At 36.2% G+C, this 19230-nt stretch overlaps 1 protein-coding gene across 1 annotated transcript in view; it reads left to right on the top strand.

The window, feature by feature from the left end:
- Nucleotides 1–441: 441 nt before the first annotated feature.
- LOC110676874 (nuclear pore complex protein DDB_G0274915-like) overlaps nucleotides 442–19230 on the top strand; it is a 156777-nt gene continuing 137988 nt past the window's right edge. The window contains exons 1-2 of the mRNA XM_021846360.1: nucleotides 442–536; nucleotides 1803–2112. Of these exons, the coding sequence (XP_021702052.1) occupies nucleotides 2070–2112 (43 nt within the window). The 5' untranslated portion in view covers nucleotides 442–536; nucleotides 1803–2069. The remainder of the gene's footprint in view (nucleotides 537–1802; nucleotides 2113–19230) is intronic.

Below are 19230 nucleotides of genomic sequence, written 5' to 3' on the forward strand. Positions count from 1 at the left end.
GAGTATGGGATCATGCACAAATTACGTTTCGCTCAAAATAGAAGATTCGCAAAAAATGTGGTTAAAACTAACCAAATTTAGCTTGACATAATCCGTGCATCACCCCTCAGGTGCATGCGAAATGGATGGCTAATGGGCATAACAGAAATCGAAACCAAAATCATTAGTGATCGAATCAACCCATTATGGTTAAGCAAGCGGCCTACTCAATTGCAGAATGCACTTGCTTCAACCAAACTTCGCTCATTTCTCCTGACTGCTGGGCTCCAGTGCAGTGCTGGAGCATCTTTCTCTCCCAGATGTTGAAATCTGCACGAGCGCGTGCTTTTCTCTGGGACTCTGGGTGCAACGAGGGAAAGAAAGCCAACAACCGCCGCTTGGGGCATCGGAGCAATCAGCCAGCGCCATCCACGCCGTCGCCGTCAGTTAAACTTGAACTTCGAAAGCGCACGGTTTGGCTGTTAGGACCTCGCGCCGATCAGCATTCGATACCTCTTACGATTTTCTTACGGCTGTGGTGGGCCGAGTCGAGTCGCGTAAGTCACGCTTCGATTGAAGCGTCGTCGCTTTGCATTGAAGTTGGTTGCCTACCCACTCTTGAGAGCGTCGTCGCCGTCTTCGCTGTAATGGACGATCGGTGAAATGGACGGTTGATGATATCGTCGTGTGTACAACTCCACCATACATATGCTCGTCGCTCGATTCGAAAGGAGGTGGAACAAATGGTTTAGCATAGTTTTTTTTCTCCTTACAAACACACACGGTGCCTACTCTGCATGCTGCCGAGTTTCGATTCAGTTTTTATAAGTTATTAAGCGGTCTCGAAGAAAGCAGGTACAACCTGCTCCCCGGTGCAACTAGTTTTACTTATACGCGTTTATGCTCGGTGTTTTTTTTCCTTCAATTCAGTTGTTCGAAAAGTGCGCGATTTTCCCCGCAAAGTGGCGACGCGTTTCTTCAGCGGAAAGTGTGTGTTTATGTCAGTGTGCCCCTTGCGAAGATCTTGCTTTCAGCTTTCTTGTTTTCCGATCAAACTTGATTTCTCGAACGCGCGTTGCTCGTCAGTGATTTAATTAGTTCAGATAGATTTGTGATCGCTGGTTGGATCGTCCAACAGTGCGTTGAAATTTTCAATTTATCGTACACTTTTATTGAGACGTTTTCGGTGTCGTGTGCCTTTGCCGCTTATTTTCGAGAGCTGCCGAATTTCCAAAATCAATGTGAACAAGTGCCGTTGATTTTTTTATTTCCTCGACAAGACAAATGTATGTGATTTCTTTCGGAACAACTGTTAATATGTGATAAATGCTGAAAATGAAACGCCACGACACGACGAGTGGAAGAAGAGAAGAGACCTAGAGACGAACAGCGGGACTTAACCGTCCGGAAAATGACCGCGTTGAGTAGCCTTCCCCTCATGTGATGGTTCAACGAATCTGGGAAAACCGCCGATAGAAACGAAAATCGAGCTGCACCAACTCGATTTCAGAAATCAAGAACAGATCAACGTCAATTGAGCGCGAAAAGAAGCTCGTGGTGTTAATCGGGGAAGCATTGCGGTGTTTAAAGTGCAATTTCAGTTCCCCACCCCCCTCCTGGAGCACACTTTCCATTTCTTCTCCCGAAACGAGTTCTAGAAGAGAACTGGGTTTGGGGCGAAGAAAACTTCAAGTGTTGTGCGCCGGGTGCTGCCGAGGGGTTTCCCACTGGGAAGAACAAAACAATGGTGAAATGAATGGATTCGGTGTGAGACCCACCTCCCCCCATACAGTTTGTGTTGATTCTCCCCCGTATAATTTTAGTGAAAGCAATAAACACATCAAGTGAAACAGATGCGGGAAATTGTTGACAAATATTCATGAGTTGGCGAGCAAAAGTGTGGCGCTATTAAATATTTGTTTTACCGAATAGTAAAGGATTAACGGGTGTGACTATTAAAGTGCTGGACAACGAAGAAGAACAACGGACAACGGAGAAGAAGATCGTTCAGAAGTGCTATCAAAGGCAATCAGTGCTGGGCATCAGTTGGAAGGAACGTTCTTGGACCCGTGGCCGTAGATGAATAATTAATGGTCACAATGGGGCGCCTCGTCGACTTGTGTTTTATTATCCGTGAGTATTATTGAAATTGTTTTTACGCACTCGATGGAATTGGGGTTTGTTATTTTTAATTTCATATTCAATCGTTGGGTGGTACATAAAGCTATTTAGAATTTACTACTACGGCTGCTGTTCCGATTCAAGATTATGTAGCAGAGCTAGAAATGATAAAATATTCGAATTGAAATTCGTAAAAATTATAATAGTCCTAAAAGTTAACCGTTTATGATGCTATTTTTTCTATAGCATACAACGGTCTTTACTTAAATTATTCACAATGTGGTCAGAAGACGTTCTCTTGAGAATGGGGTTGGGAATTTCGCATAAAGACGTTTCTCATGAGGACTTTTCGCATACGGACGTTTGGCATAATGAACATTTAGCATAACTAAAAACATATACCTTGTTTGGAACGCTGCCTGTACTTGTATGAAACTGCTTCATACAAAACCAAACTTCCGTTTGTGAAACGTCCTTTTGCTAACCCGAGCAGAAAAACATGGTAAACGAATACGACATCATGGCGTTAAAATTGAATACCACCAAGAAAACCAGATGGTCGGTGTTCAGACAGACGGGACTAGCTGAAATTTTGGCCTTGCAAGACAAGTCAAAGACTCCGTCAATTCTATTTTTTTTTCTGATAACATTTTCATACAGATGTTTCATTATATAGATAAGTTCCATTATCAGAGCAATAAATCCAAACATTTAGTTATTTCGCATGTCTAGGGTACGTTTTCATGAAATAATTAAAAAAAACTTGGTCCAGTCTGCCGAACATGGTCGGTGTTAATAAGCATGTTAATTTCAAGTTGTATAAATGTGCAGTTTACGTTGGAAAATTAAATGTAAAATTAAATTAATTGTAATTTCAATTTTATATTAAATATGTTGCTTCAAGTTGTAAATCCCTTGTGATTTCTACTTCACTTGATTTGAATCTATTATAATCTTCAATAAGAGATTAGATATGAGTTCTGATGTAAATATAAAATCGTATTGGAGAAGAGTACACATGCCATAAACCAAGCATAAACCGAACAATTAGTATTCTTGAATAAATTGACATTCTGGATAACAAAACATCAATGTTTTAAAGAACACAATGACGACACATTATAAAAACATTTTTTTTAATCACCGCGATAATCACTTCCATATGAGATGGATGCACTGGGGTCACAAATCGTATTTATTTATTACGTACGTATTTATTTCTCAGTCTAGTGGTGCTGTTATAGCTGCATACCTTTATCCAATGAAAATAACATAGGAAAAGATATGGTTCATTGACTAATTATTGGAACTCTTATTGTAACTGATGTTCACAAATTTGCAGCCTGTCTCACGTTTTTTTTTTAATGTTTCTTTGATATGTTTGTACACATTGAATCACATAAAGTGAAACAAACTGTCATACACGAAAGTCAAAGAAAACGTCAAATCAACTTGTCTGGAGATGTATTAGCCATGATATATATGGCCTACAATAAAAAATATATATGGCCTACAATTTGTGCGAATAGAGGGAATTTATGAATTCCCATCAATTTGTTTTTACCGAATAAGCGATCTCTTTCAGACGAGCAAAATTTTTTCTGGATAATAATTATAATTGCTAATGTATCATTTTCAAATTATAATCAATTTAATTACTTCAGAACATATTAAAGCTGTGTGAATTCTTCGAAATGTGCCGACGACTAATTCCCTTGAACATGGGTGGCAGTATGGATGGGGTAGACGTGCGTGCAGATGAGCTATACTGTTGAATTTATATTTGTCAGAGTTACAGTTCTGGGGTTGCTCTAGCAAATATCTCTTTTTTCGTTTCTTTGAAGTGTTGATTTTTTTATGAATACTTTGTATGAAACACAGTCAGAACTTTCAATTTTGCACATTTTTGCTGGTGTCACCAAAGAGCTATCTCGTTTTTTTTTTTCAAGTTATGAACAATTTTCGTTTAAAAACAAATTATTATCAAAATTTTGTCAATCTTTTCAAACAAAAAACATCCCCACAGTTTTTTTTACCATAAACAGAAAAAGAGATGATCTTTCTAATGATGATTAAAGATTAAAAATCCGAAAGCGCCTTTCGGAGATATCGGCATTTAAAAATAACCATTTTTTCGAAGAAAATCTTCGATAACTCTGTAACCATTATAGATAGAACAGTAGTTTTTTCGGCAAAAAGTTGCGCAATCAATAGTTCTAAAAGTGCTCGGAACAAAGTTTTTGTAAGAGATTATCGTATAAAAAGTAATCAAGAAAAAACTGATTGTTCGGTACCACCCTAATTGTTTTGTTAAAAAAAATTATAACTTGCGCACCATAAGAGATAGAAATTTGAGTTCTTCGGCAAAGTTGCTCCAAATCAATTGTTCTAAAACATTGTAGTAGGCCATTATGTAGGCCTAAATGCGACAGAAAAAAAGTTTATTTGCTGATCTCGTAAACCATGTGGGCCACCCTAATTTCACATTACTGAGAAAATGTCTGATAAATATGGAGAAACTTTGCCCAAAACACCACATATTTAAAATTGACGGTTAAGGTTTTTGTCTGCCTAGAAATGTGCAGCATATTCAATAGTATTCGATAGTATTCAATATCAAACCAAACAATGGTAAATTATCATGTAAAATAAAAAGGAAAACTTATCATTAAACAATGAAAATGAAAACAAATAAAAAAATATCAGACAAGCCTCGATCCTCTGACCTTTAGATTCCCTGTCAGATACGCTACCACTATGCCAGTCGACCGTTGTTGCAGGGCATTGTTTTTTAGAAAATATAAGTGCAATAATGTAGACCATCGTGTTTAACCTAACTTAATTGTCATTTGGCAAATTAATAAGCCCGTGCAACACTGCAGACAATATGTTTTAAACGAACTCGCACTTGCAGTTGAAACAAAGTGCAATTTATTGTAGAAATTGTACGAAAATATTTATGAAAAGTAATGTCATTGGGTTTCTGTTGAACAGTGATGTTCTTTCAACTGGTAGTTCAAAATGTTTATTAATATCACTTTTTTGGACATATTCAATTTATGTTGCGGTCTTCCTCTGTATGATTCTATGTCCACATCAGATGAACTTATATGTAATCTCACATTTAAGATTATAATAGAGTCACACTAAGTGAATTTGAAATCGTAAGGGTTTATTCAAATATTACGTAACGCAAAATATGCCAATTTTAAACCCCCTCCCTTTGGTCCATTAGTGTTGTAACGGAAAGTAACGATCATTCACTTAATGAGCAAATTGTTTTCATCGCAGTAAGCATCGGGATGTCAGTGAAAAACAACACCAGCACTATTGGTATACTGTTCCTTTGGCTGAGAAAAACTTTTAATTGGTGTTCCTATCCAGCTTTTTACGCAAAACAAACGGGGTGAATTGGTTTTGACATATCTTGCCAACAGTTATCATGGTTTGATCTTAGTAGGCAATGAATTATGTTTGTTGATTCTTTTGTCAAAATTTTTCACCTGATTTGTTATGAATTTCATAATATCGAAATTCTTTTACATGTATCTTAATTATTTCAATAGGTAATTGCATTTTATTATATTATTTTAAGTATTCTGAAGGTATTGAAGGTATTGAAGGAATCATACTCTTCATAAACCGATGTCGATTGAGAGAAACTTAAGTATTGGGAGCGAATTTGATTCTCTGCTATTTTATTTATAACTGCAATTCTGTTCTCAGTGTAGTCTGTATTTTTCTGCATTGGCCCTTTCAACGAGTCGAAAATAATAAGTGACGTTTGATTTCAGGATTTGTCAACCCAATTCTTGGCACTTTTGATTCACTTCGGCAGTAGGGTTTTTTGAAAGCTACAAAGCTCATATTTGGGCACAATATGCGCCGTCGTGAAATGCTTCTTATTGCAAAGTTTCAAACAATTCGGCCGAGAAAAACCCCCCATGCCAAAGTGAATCATGGAAGTGCCCAAGTGGTTCTGCACCCTACATAAACTAGCTTTGGCGCAGTTTTGGATTGTCGAAGTGAACATTTTATTGCCGACAATAGTAATTGCATTGCCGATAAAAGAACAAGTGCCTCGTGACTTTGGTGAGGAAAAATAGAAGATAAAGAGAATTAAATAGTGTTTTGTGTATAATAACTAATAGATGAAGAGTGCTCAAGTGTAGTTCAGGTGTCTCCTGCTAATTGTTGTGTTCTATTGTTGCGTAAAATTGACCTCTTAAAAGTTCAGCTGCTTAGGCAGCCGACAATACATAAGTTCCCCTACATGCAATATCTTTTAATTTATCAATGAAATTGCAGTCTGGTTTCTGTACACCGTTCGACTAATATTGTTCAATGTTGTGATGATAAAATAGCCACCAAAATAATTCAATTTCACATAAATAAGGAACAATGTTTTGAACGGTCGGTTTTTGGAGTTTATCAAAAACAATTATTTTTAGAAATTGGCTGGAAAAATTGACATTCTATATTTGTTATTTTCAAAAAAAGGCGTGTTCTTCGAAAGCAAAATCAATCAGAAGACTGCTGAAAAATGTCTAGTTATTTTGGGGCAACTATTTCCCATACATAAAAAAACATTTTTCACCGATATTTCTTAGAGCAAAATATTTTAAATTCAAATGGAACGGGAGCACTAATATAGTTTTAATATGAAAAATAACCATGTATTATATTCATAATGTGTTATTCTGAGAAAACCTACCAACACATTCAGAGAAAAACGCCTATAACTTGCTGTAGATCGATAAATATGCGTACATGAGACTTTTCAACGAGACGATAATAAAGATTCAAATGCATACCTAAGAATTCGTTTAAAGGTCACGATTTAGCTCTCTTTTCTACAAATATAGTTTCTTTAGTAGTCTAAACAAATTTTTAATACGTTTTTTACTTTACTATCTGGCTGGGGATAAAAGGATGTTGTATCAGCAAATTTGGCCATAAAGGATAAATCACTAGAGTGACCTAGTGTCAGAGAATGGTGAAATAATATTGATATGTTTAAAGCTCTACCTTTAGTAGAATAGTAAAGGATACCAACATACAATTTTTTCACAAAAATGAGAATTTTTGTTATGTGAAAAATAATGTTTAACTTTGACGAACAGTTTTTCTTAGGAGTTTTTGAAAATAATTATTTAGTTCTTCAACCAAAAGAATTTTGTAAGATTTTATATTTTCATATCATTCTAGAATAATAGTTGAACGATGCACAGAAACCCGATGACGATCTCATGAATAAATAAAAAAGTTATAACATAAACAAGATGTCCAAATGAATAGTCCCTTATACACATGGTACAATACATGGGAAGAAGAAGTTGGTTCTGGAAATTATCTCCAGCCTTCTGAGAATGTTCTAATGTTACATTTAAGCAGAAAACATAGGTTTTTTTTTCTCCAAAGATTCATATTGTTTAGATCATTTGTGTAAGAAATAACTGTTACGCAAGGCTCGTGGTTGGACATTTGTGTTAATTTGTTCTAGTTTTTAGCTGCAATCTTATCGACCTTATAAGATAATAGCGGCCACGACAGCACTTGATGTGTTCCTACGAACTCGAAGCGTTTCTAGACTGATCAGCTGGAAATGGTCTTCATAACAATAATCATTTTACTTTTAATCGCTTCGGTTTGTCGTTGTAAGGGACAAATTTGTGTTTTTTTTTCTCTTCAATTTGTTTGAGAAGCAATTCGCGACCTTTAAGGGTTTCCAACAAAACGTGGTAGTCTCCTCTCTTTGCGATTTGTAAACCTTGATTCCCCTAATGCAGTTCAAGGCCTCCTGCCTAAATCCACCAAAAAAAAAAAAATAAATACAATTTGCAACACCTTTTGTTTCCTCACCTGAATCGACAGTCTGGAGTACAGGCTGCTTTGTATTTGCTGCTCGGAAAATTTATCCAACGCATCCAACTGATTGCTCATTTCGATGCAATTTCCATTATCTATTTTACACTTGGAAAAAGTTTCAAAACTCAAGAGATTTAGCTTTACTTTTGTTCGTGGTGTCAATCATAATTAAGGTTCTATTTAGGTTCGGTCCTTTGATAAAATTGAAGCAGCAGTTTTCTCCCTGACGGACCAAAATTCTTAAAAAAATAAAAACGTTCGTTGCTTTATTTTGTCAGTGCAGATAAACGGACGTGCTTGTTTTTTCTTGATTTGATGATCATACGGAAGAAAATTGATTTTCTAGTTTTAACAAATGATTCCATTCTTACTAAAGCCGTAAAGAAGGCACCTTCTAGAAGGTTTTTTTTTCATGATGGTGTTCAAGAAGGATTACACATGTAACGAAATTCTAAAAACCGTCGGATTGAAAAGTGATCAAAATATATGAAAAATAGTAATTAACAGTATCATTTTTGTGGCAATGGCAAATACTGTTATTTGTTCTTAGGAAGTATTAAAATTTCTGTCTGTAGAAAGAACTAGCACAAGAGTACAAGAGCACGATACGCCTTGATGAGATCTAGTCATTCTGGTAAAGTAAATAAAAATGATATTAGTTTTAAGAGAGATCTCCCTGATCCGGATTGCACCCAATACCGAACAACGATAAAAAATGTAACAATTATTGTTGAACAAGATGCTATTTAAAAAAAAAAAAAACAAATCTAATATTAATTACAAATGTTAAAAGGATAAACAATTTACATTTGTACTTAATTGTACCTTTGATAACAATCATTTTTAACAGAAAACTGTTCTATGATCATACAAGAATGGCAAAAAAAATATTTTGAATGTGTTTTGCATCCATATTTGAACTTATTGGGTGTCCCAACAAATAAATATTTTTATATTTTTGTATTTTTTTTTTTTGGGGGCATTTTATATGCCACCTGTGAACGTTTTGTTTGAATAAATAAACTTTTATATTGAAATTTGATTTTAGAAAATCAATCATAATATAGACTGCACAGACCCTACTTTTGTGTTTTGTTGGAACTTAGCTAGTAATAATTTTTTTTTTTTTTCAAAATTCTTCGATGTGGTGGGTTTATGTACATTGTATCAAGAGTCTTTCCATAAGAATTTTTGTTTAAAATTTTATTTGGCTAGGCTAGAAAACATTTGAGAAATGGTCAAATTTAAAATAAGCGCTAGTTTTTCTGTCAACATACGATAATATTACGAAATCATAGCTTTTCAGGTATTTTATATATAACAAATTATTTCATTTCAAATTTACTTATGTCAAATATCCATACTTTTGGTTAAGCAATAACAATTTTAGACATTTACATGTTTTATTAGATACACACGGACTTGGTTTTGACCCTTTCAAAAATCGACCACAACTGAAATCGGATTTTAAGTTTCTATTCATACCTAAGTGAATTCCAATGAAAAAAGTGATTGTAAGGACCATTTATCGTATCGGCAATGACAAATATATTTTTTTCAGACTTTTATTGTACGTACTTTACGACACAGCGCAAATTTCGTTAAACAAACCCGCTCAGAAATAACGCGATTATTGCAAAACTGATAATAAGAGCTTCCAGAAATGTAACACCATCAACAAACAGGCAGCGAAAAAAATAGCCTTCCTTAGCCGAGTGGTTAGAGTCCGCGGCTTCAAAGCAAAGCCATGCTGAAAGTGTCTGGGTTCGATTGCCGCTCGGTCCAGGATCTTTTCGTAGTGGAAATTTCCTTGACTTCCCGAACGCGAAAATGGTCAAAGAAAGCTCTCAGCTAATAGCTGTGGAAGTGCTCTTAGAACACTACGCTGAGTAGCCGGCTCTGTCCCAGTGGGGACGTTAATGCTAAGAAGAAGAAGAATAAGCAAAAGAAAAAGATGGGTGAAAATCTTTTTATTTGCATTGGTCTCGAAATGGCAGTATGGTAAAGTCGTGCCCATACTTTCTGGGACACTTTGTAATATTAATATATCCTGTAAAATCTATTTTATGCTAATCACCGCTGCATTTTAAAAAAAATTATTGATAAACAGTTATGCTTAGTATTACAAAGCATCCTCATGTAAACTTTGCGAAAAGAAAAGGAAATCATTGAATGGTTAAGAGAGTGGTTCCCAATCTGTTTGAAGCTGCGACCCCTTTTAAAGTTCTACAAACATCCTGCGGATCCCATAGAAATGAATGTTCTCAAAATTAAAATTCATGGAAATCTTCCAAAGGTTATAAATCTATGATATTCTTGGAAGTTCACCCGAAAGTCACGTCTGTCTACAATTTTGTTAGAATAGTCTGGATTTACTATTTTACTAAGAATCATGACAGTAGTCTACCAGCATAGGCGCCAACTGTGGTGGGTGGCGCGGGGAGCAAAACAGCTTTTGCCCCCTCAATAATTTTCCAGAGGGGCAGAAGGCATTTCTTCATAAATTTATTAAAATTTCAGTGGCCATAACTTCAGGTGTTTCTGTTTCCTAAGCAACTCACGTAATTGTACCTTCCTCTAATAATAGAGAAATTTGAACTATACTGCATAAGCGTTACGGATTTGCAGAAGCTTCTTGGAATAGATGCACTATTTCGTTAGTTTTCATCTCTTCATTCTTCAATCTTTTATTATACTAAATGTACGGCTCACTTGAGGCCCAGATAGCCGTAGCGGTAAACGCGCAGCTATTCAGCAAGACCAAGCTGAGGGTCGTGGGTTCGAATCCCGCCAGTCGAGGATCTTTTCGGGTTGGACATTTTCTCGACTTCCCAGGGCATAGAGTATCTTCGTACCTGCCACACGATATACGCATGCAAAAAATAGTCATTGGCATAGTAAGCTCTCAGTTAATAACTGTGGAAGTGCTCATACGAACACTAAGCTGAGAAGCAGGCTCTGTCCCAGTGGGGATGTAACGCCAGAAAGAAGAAGAACGGCTCACTTGAGAATCTATGACAAAAGGTCGAAAGGATAGAAGGTCGAAAGGACAAAAGGTCGAAGAACAGAAAAGGAGAAACAAAAGGTCGAAAATCTATTTTTTAAGAAGGAAAAAAATTCCCACTAAGCAAATAATTTTAGACCTTTTGTACATTCGATCTTTTGTCTTTTGACCTTTTGTTCTTTTGACGTTTTGTCTTTCGACCTTTTGTTTATAAACCAGCTTCTAAGAATAGGCCCACCTTTTTGCTTAGTTTCATGAATTGACTCTTAATGAATTGTACACACATGATAAGTTCAAAATTAGGTTGTGTTTTTTGTTAAACGAATACGCACAAACAAACAATATTCAAAATTATTTTATGTAAAGTAAAATTGATGCATAAATCAAATAATGAGGAGAACGGTCCTATTCTCGAAAGGTTTTTATTATTTTAGGGTTTTCTTAATTATATGCTTTGATGCAGGAAAAAAATTGTGTCAAAAGATAGTTTGCTTTTCAATTAATCGCGAAATATTTCACAAGTTTAAGACTTTTCTGAGAAACAATTATATTTCAACTATCTCAAATTGCAAACAATTAAGAGAAATTCGCTCTGCATTTTTTGTAGTTCAGCTGAAACATAAAATATATTTCTTCTCGATCTCGTCTGGTAGACTTTGCACTCTCAATATTTTCTAGAAGTTGGCACATCTGTCTACCAAGCATCTTTCCGAAAGTTCAACAAGAAACTTTAAAATAGGAAATTATCAAAATAAAATAAAATCAAGTTAATGAGAAGCCAGCAATTTGTTAAAGATATTCCCTGGAATACAATGAAACTATATTTTAGATCCATAATAAGGTTTGAGATTTTTTTTTTCCGAATAATTCGCAAAGTTCTCCTCAAGAAATATTCCAAGGATTGCTCAGCAGTGCCTTTGCAAGCTGTTTTAAATATTTTACGAAACTCGCTAATAGGCTTCTTATTAGTCAACTAACGACCTCGGAAGAATTCTTTAAAAATTACGTCAGGAATTTGTCAAAAATCTTGTCAGATATTAGTCAAGAAAATTGTGAGAAATCAGTCGAGGATCACTACAACCAATATCAATCGGAAAACTTACCAGCTCTGCTGATAGATAAAAGAAGACTTCGCCAGCGGTGTGAGTGAGAACAGTTAACAGTTTGTAATTTATTCAGTAGTTCGCTAAGGAACTCCTAACACATTGTTCGTGAACCTTGCTAGGAAGCTGAAGACATTTGGTAAGGGTGAAACCGAAAATACGCCAGGAATTTGCTTCTAATGCATCTAGGTCTAAGGAACGCTAGTAATTTCATTTCAATGTTCGCACTTTAAAAATGTTCATGCACCGCCGGTGAATATTTGATACATAAATTTTGTTTGTGAGGGGCATAGCTATTTGGAACATGCTACCAACACAGATTAAACAAAATTCTACATTGCTTGGATTTCGGCGAGATTGCATTGTCTGGGCAGCTGTCAATGTACTGGGCAGCAAGTTTATTTGCTTCAGAATGACTAAATTTGTGAACTGCGGACTAGACCTTAAAACAATTAAACTTGTTCTACAATTTAAAATTACAAATTTAGTCCATTGCCTTTGATTACTAGAAAACATTTAAGATACAAATCGGCGCATTTCATATGAAATCGCTGCATTTGGTTCTACTTATCTCATTACATAACCATCATCCACCACTTCGCTATGGATTTGGAGCTCTGACTCTCAATAGTTTCAGGTTTATTTGTGGCACATTTCATATATTCGGTTAGATCCATTATGAGGTTCATTTTCTCCTACGATACCGATAATAAACTAGCAAAGGGCAAAGCTCAAACCGTACGCGTAGTTAACAAATGAGTCCGGAAACCATCGCTCCAGAACCGCAAGCAAAAATGTTGCAAATTGGAATTATTGGTTTACGCCATAGGTACATGGTGGGAAAGAAGTTGGGAGCATTTTGCACACATTCCAGCTGGGATCGTCTTCCGGTCATTGGAAGATACATCAACAGGTGTGAAGGTGTGAGCTGTGAAAGTTTAGCAGTGATGAGCAATGTTTGCGGGGATATTTATAAAAAAAACAATTCTGGAGCTTATTTATTTATTTATTTATGTATACACCCGATTCTGTTTTTGCATACCAATACATGTAGAGTAAGGTTATTAGCTTTTTTTGTTCTAATTCTTAATTCTGATTATAATAGAAAAAAATTCTGAAATCCGATTAATTAAAAAAACTGTTACAGTAGGAGTGTTAGGACCAGTGGAATAATGAATTTGCCCGAAAAAATGATCAATTAAACTATTCATGAAAGAGTCAAACCAATCAACGTTATACCAATGATCAAAGTTATTCCGGTTTGCAGTACTACCATATACATACGCTAGTTTGTTGAAATTTTACTGCAAGCTTTGAAGCAAACTAATTCAATCAAACCTTGTTGAGGATTAGCCTGTCAAAGAGTAAACTGCTCATCTCAAAACAAAAGAAGCAGCCCAATTTACTCATCATACTCCATCCAACATCCAACAATTTAATAATGCTATCATCATAATTTGTAAGCGTTTGTCACGAATACTAATGCTCTTCAAGAGCACTTGAATTTAAACAACCCATTCCCGTTATGATGGATCATGGAAAAAAGTTGCCCTTGGATCATTTTACCACCACCGCTAATGAACATACTTTGGAAGTTTGTTCGTGCTTAATTGATCATAATGTCTACATCTGTACCGTTAGCAGTCAGCGTTGTGCTCCGCCGCCAAAGAGATTTGCTAGACTTCCTGCCTTCCGCATTTCCCAAACATAGCTCTAAATCATCTGCCGCATAACCAACAAACCAGATCTTAATGGATTATCTCAGTCGTGGAAGAACCGTTTCTTTCGAGTAGAAAAGCCACGGCAAGATGCTTGTATCCACACTCATATATGCCATCATCTATCAGGCTTTCTCGGCTCGAGACACAAACGTTTATGATCGGATTATTCCATTAGTGGGGTTTTCTGCTGCATTGTCATTCTACTGTTCCCAATAAAATTTTCGCTAATTTTATGCTCAATTTTAAGTTGGTCATCTTCCTTCTCTATATGATGCCGCTCGCAAAGTACAGCTATGGAATATGTATATGCAAACAAAGCATACAGACCGGTCCGGAATGTTGGTCAAGGTCAGGTGTCTCGAGAGAGCTTTTCCTTCGCTTTCCTTTGGCTTTCTATACGCGGATTACGCCCAACGACGCAATGCGATTCGATGCGGGGGATCTTCATGAGATCTCAATTGTATGATAATATCGTTAAAAACTTGAACTACAGTTATCCGCGGCGCGATGGCTTTTCTCACGTGTGTCTCACATACATCTTTTTTTCCCCCGCTTTCCTCTGCGCGGCATAATGACGAGGCAGCATCTTGTTGCCTTACTTTACGCACGCCACTTCAGCCAAGCCCAGCGATGCCAGAACTAAGGAAATTTCCGTATATCTACGGAATTAAAAAATTTCAACGAATCTAGATTAAACCTACAGAAATCCGACTGGTGAATTGTAATAGCATTGCAACATATTTCGTTACTACATAAACTAGAACTGTTTTCTAACAAACGAAGATAGAATTTCGGATGATTGTTAAAGTTAAAGTACCGTCAAACGGGGTGACTTGCAACACATTGTAATTTACAACTAAATTTCACTATAAAACACAAATTGAGACGGGGTTGGTGGTCTGATGGCTACCGCTTCTGCTTCATAAGCAGAAGGTCATGGGTTCAATCTCAGACCCGTCCCTTTCCTCGTACTTTGTAGTTGTATATCTCTCACTTGCTTCTATCTTCCATTCTAAATCTATCACACTCAAAAACTATTCGTTCATAGCAAACGCTAGAACCAGAGACGGACAAGAAACCGTTTCCCTAACGCTTCCATTCTTCCACGCGCATGCCTTTCCTTACGCCTGATAGGCAGTCTGCTAACCACAAAAGCAAACCTCTCTGTCATGCCTTTCGGTCTACGTGGGAGCCTGTTTGATGCATCATCAATTCCTCCCCCTTCCCCAATTGGTCTGCATTCTGACGTGGCAGGCACCATTGTCGCTAAAAATAGAAGATCATCAGCACTTATACACTGAGAATGCCTGTTAGTCCCAAGCAGTCATTCGGTTGGTTCCTTGTGTAAGTGCAGCTGATCTGGCGATACTGGAGTAGCAACCACGGGCGGCCAATCAAGCTCAAGCTCAAACTCAAAACACAAATTGCAAAAGAAAATTTGTTTTAAATCGGTGCTTCAATACATGTGACTTACAATTCAAGTAGGGGCCACGATTAAAGCTGTTATTATAAATATGTTTATAAAATAAACTTAATTCTTTTGAATGTCTTGAAAACTGATAGTTGATGGAGGTTCAAAATCGTGACCTGAAAACATGAGATAGATTTAATTTACAAAAGTAATACTCTACATGTTGTTTCTAAAACTAATAACGAATTTTATTTTACGAAAATGTAGCAACAACTTTTTAATAAAAATAATGTTTATATAATTGTACCTATGCGGGGTGACTTGCAACACTTTATTTCTAAGCAATTTAGAGTTTTATTAAAGTTAAAAACGTTTGTGTTAGGTCTACTTTGTAATCAAAAGAGTAATAATTCATCACTCACAAACACTCGTTAAAAATATTGTTCAGTTAAGATATTGGACCTTGATGATTTAACGCCTCTTTTTCCCATACAAAAATAGCTCAATTATTTTCTTACAAAAAAGTATGCAAAATGCTCTTGTACTGGTTCGAATGCTTTAAATACATGAATAACAATACTTAACTAGTGTGACTAATAAAAAATATCAGCATTTTGTTGGAAAAAATAAATTAGCATTGAGTGTTGTAAGTCACTTCGCACATTTAAAAAATTTCACCTTTTTGATGACTTTTGATATGAAAAAATAATTCGATTCAATCTTCTATCATCCCATTCTGTAGGCGGGCCGGCCATTCAAAGTTCTACAAGGAATTTAGATTTTTAGATGACGTTTAGATCAAGGTTATGGTTGATTGAAGTTGAAAAGTGTTGCAAGTCACCCCGTTTGACGGTAACAACAATTATTACAAAAATTTATATGTTTTGAATTAAGCAAGCAATACGATTCGGGTATTGTTTTTATGTAGAGATTGTATTGGGTGAGGCCTTGCATTTTTCGTATTAGATTTTCATTTTGTGTGTACAGAACGCTTTTTTGTCCATCTTCAACCATTTCTCCGAAGGGGGTCAACGTGGCGTAGTTGGATACACGATCGCCTTATTAGCGGATGGTCATGGGTTTGATTCCCAGCCCTTTCAACAAGAAACTTCGTCAGTCCGCTCAAGAACAACACGAGCCCATCCGTCCAACATCACGGCCGTCTGAAAGCGGACTGACACCTGACCCTTCTCTAAGCGAATGCTCAACTGCACCCGGATTAACACGGCAATCGTCAAAAACGGCTTTGACGAGAACTGTGGGAAAGAAGACAGTTTTGAAAACAACTCGATCACTTTGGTGACCACTTTTGTACACGCTAAGCATAATACATGTAGAATCGAAATCAATTTGCTTCATTTTTTTTATATTTCAATCTATAACAACTCTATTCGCCACACGGTTATGAACAAATGGACCTCTCTTGGATTGAGAAAGCATCCCTGCGTGCTCTTCGATCTACCTGCGAAAAGCACAGAGCGCAAAAAGACGCGTAGCATCAGATCCAAAAATAGATTAAGTGATAAAATAGTGTGAATTTAGGCGTTGTGCTCTAGTACAGCATTTCAATCGATCCTCGCCGGGTTCGAGTCGGGTTCGGGTTTGAAACTTTTTATTTTTTCGGGTTCGGGTTAAGGTCGAGTTTGAAGGCTAAAAAAATATCGGGTACGGGTCGGGTTCGGGCTTGAAATAAGTCGGGTTTAGTCGGGTCTGGGTCTGGTTTGGTGAGAATTGTTCACAAAGTAACAACCTGAAAGCTTCCTTATGCATCTGAAACGATGAATAAATTAAGTCGGGTACGGGTCGGGTTCGGGTTTAAAAAATGTGAATCCAGACCATCTCTAATAAATACGCATAAAATTAGCGCTGCGTATTCATCAGTTATGGCACATACTGCAGTGCTGCAGAACAAAATTACGATATTGTGAGCTGAGAATTGTAAGTACCGTTTTGCTTCGAATTGCCGGATGCTTCGAAAGCCGGACACTATGACTGTTTTTACATTTTTATTAATATAAATTCAAATGTTTCTATGTTAATTATGTACAAAACTGTTCTTCAACTTTAATTGTATGTTATAGTTGTTAATATATCGCAGTAGGCTGCAATATGTCAATAATAAAAATAAAAAAAGAAAATGCGTATCGATACTCCACACATTTCTGTCCTTGCTAGATTGCATCTTACAGTTGCCGTTGAAGGAAGATTCAATATAAATTGAAGTGAAAACAGTGTTGTTGTGCGAAATCACGTTTTAAATGAAAAGCTAATTATTGTGTCCTATTGATGTGAAGTGGAAATGACCAAAAATGCTCGGATTAATGATTTTATGTGAAAAATTCTCAGTGTCCGGATAAAGAAGCATATTATTTGACTGCTTCAAAAGCCGGACGCACACGAGTATTTGAAGAAAACTAAGTTTATTTCAGTTCATTGGGAGCTGTTGTGTCTAGTAAATCAACCATCATTAATTTTTGAACATTACAAAGAAGAAATTGTGTTACTTTTGTATCTGATGCATTAAATCAAGAGTGTTACCATGAATCAAACTATAGGTGGGGTAATGCATTATGAATCCAGGCGCTAGCATAAGGTGAGTGAAGTAATTTTTGCCAAAACTTTGTGTAACTTTCTGGCAGCTTCAGCGTTTTTCCGACTCGAGACTTTTGTGATTACATATAGTAAACTGTTCAAAATTATGGAATTTAGAGTTGGGGTATTGAATTTTATACAAAATATGCGAATAAATAGTGAAAAAAAGGTGTCCGGGATTCGAAGCAAAAGTGTCCGGATTTCGAAGCAACCTATTATTAGTGTCCGGATTTCAAATCAAAACACATCTCATGTTTTCGCATATTTAAACGTTTTTTGCGTAACAAATCACTATTTTTATTACATCATGCAATAGAATAAACATTTAATTTCATGATAAACCACAAAAAATAAAGTAAAATTAAATTATGAATTATAAAAATGGTGCTTGAAGTTAACCCGGTGCTTAAGTGTCCGGATTTCGAGTCAAAACGGTACGAATCTCAGTTGGATGATTATGAAAAAAAAAATGACTGAAAGCGTATGGCCACGGGACACGGGAGTATAAATGGTGGAAGGGGAAAATATTTTTGTCATGTTTTTTTTTTACTTGTTTTTAATTAATTATAAATCGTGGTTTATGGCTTAACCAGCCGGTAGTTGTTTTTTTATTCCGAGGCGTTACGCTTTTTAACAGGCACAAACAACGTTGCTGAAGGTCTAGCACTACGACAGCCCATTATTTCGGATATTGACGTTAAAGTGATAAAAGTGATTTCCTTCGCTCGTATAATTTGTTTGACGTTATGTCAACACTTTTGATTCGCCAGCAAAGTAAGCCGTGCAGTAAATCCTTGAACCTCAATCGGATCATTTGTCAAAAAAGGCCCGAAACGCTCAGAATTACAAACATCTTCGATTTTCCGTTGATTATTGGCTTTTGGCAATTAAAGCCATTGTCATGGAAAACTATCAACGCATTTCAAATTGCATGTGAAGAGAAATGACAGATTTTCTGAAGCATTACTTCGTTTTCAAGAAAAAAAACTGGTTTTAATAGTTTGTAAAAAGATGATGGTTATTTTTCTCTTAGAGCTATAGATGCCAAACAAACAGTTTTTCTACATGCTATAGAGGCACACAGTTTTAGCTTAGCACGTTTTTGACTTTTTCACGATCGCATTAACACTCTCGTGAAAGATGTGGTTGACATTATCCAATGTTCAATTCCAATGTGTCGAGTTTTCTTTATTGTTTTCCATCAATGGCTATTATGTAAGTGAAGCATAAAAACAGCTGTCAGTCTGTTGTGCAAGTTTTTAGACGAGTGCAAGATTGATTGATTTGTTGCGGTGTTATGTTATTTTATTTCGTTGAAATAATAAAGAGAATTCTACTCTGAACCAGCACCATTTGTTTGAAATACATGAACAAGATTATTCTAAATCCTAGGATTCTGTGCTGACATGACACGTTATACAGAGCATTAGG

This window comes from Aedes aegypti, chromosome 2 (genome assembly GCF_002204515.2).
Source record: "Aedes aegypti strain LVP_AGWG chromosome 2, AaegL5.0 Primary Assembly, whole genome shotgun sequence".
Lineage (NCBI taxonomy): Eukaryota > Metazoa > Arthropoda > Insecta > Diptera > Culicidae > Aedes > Aedes aegypti.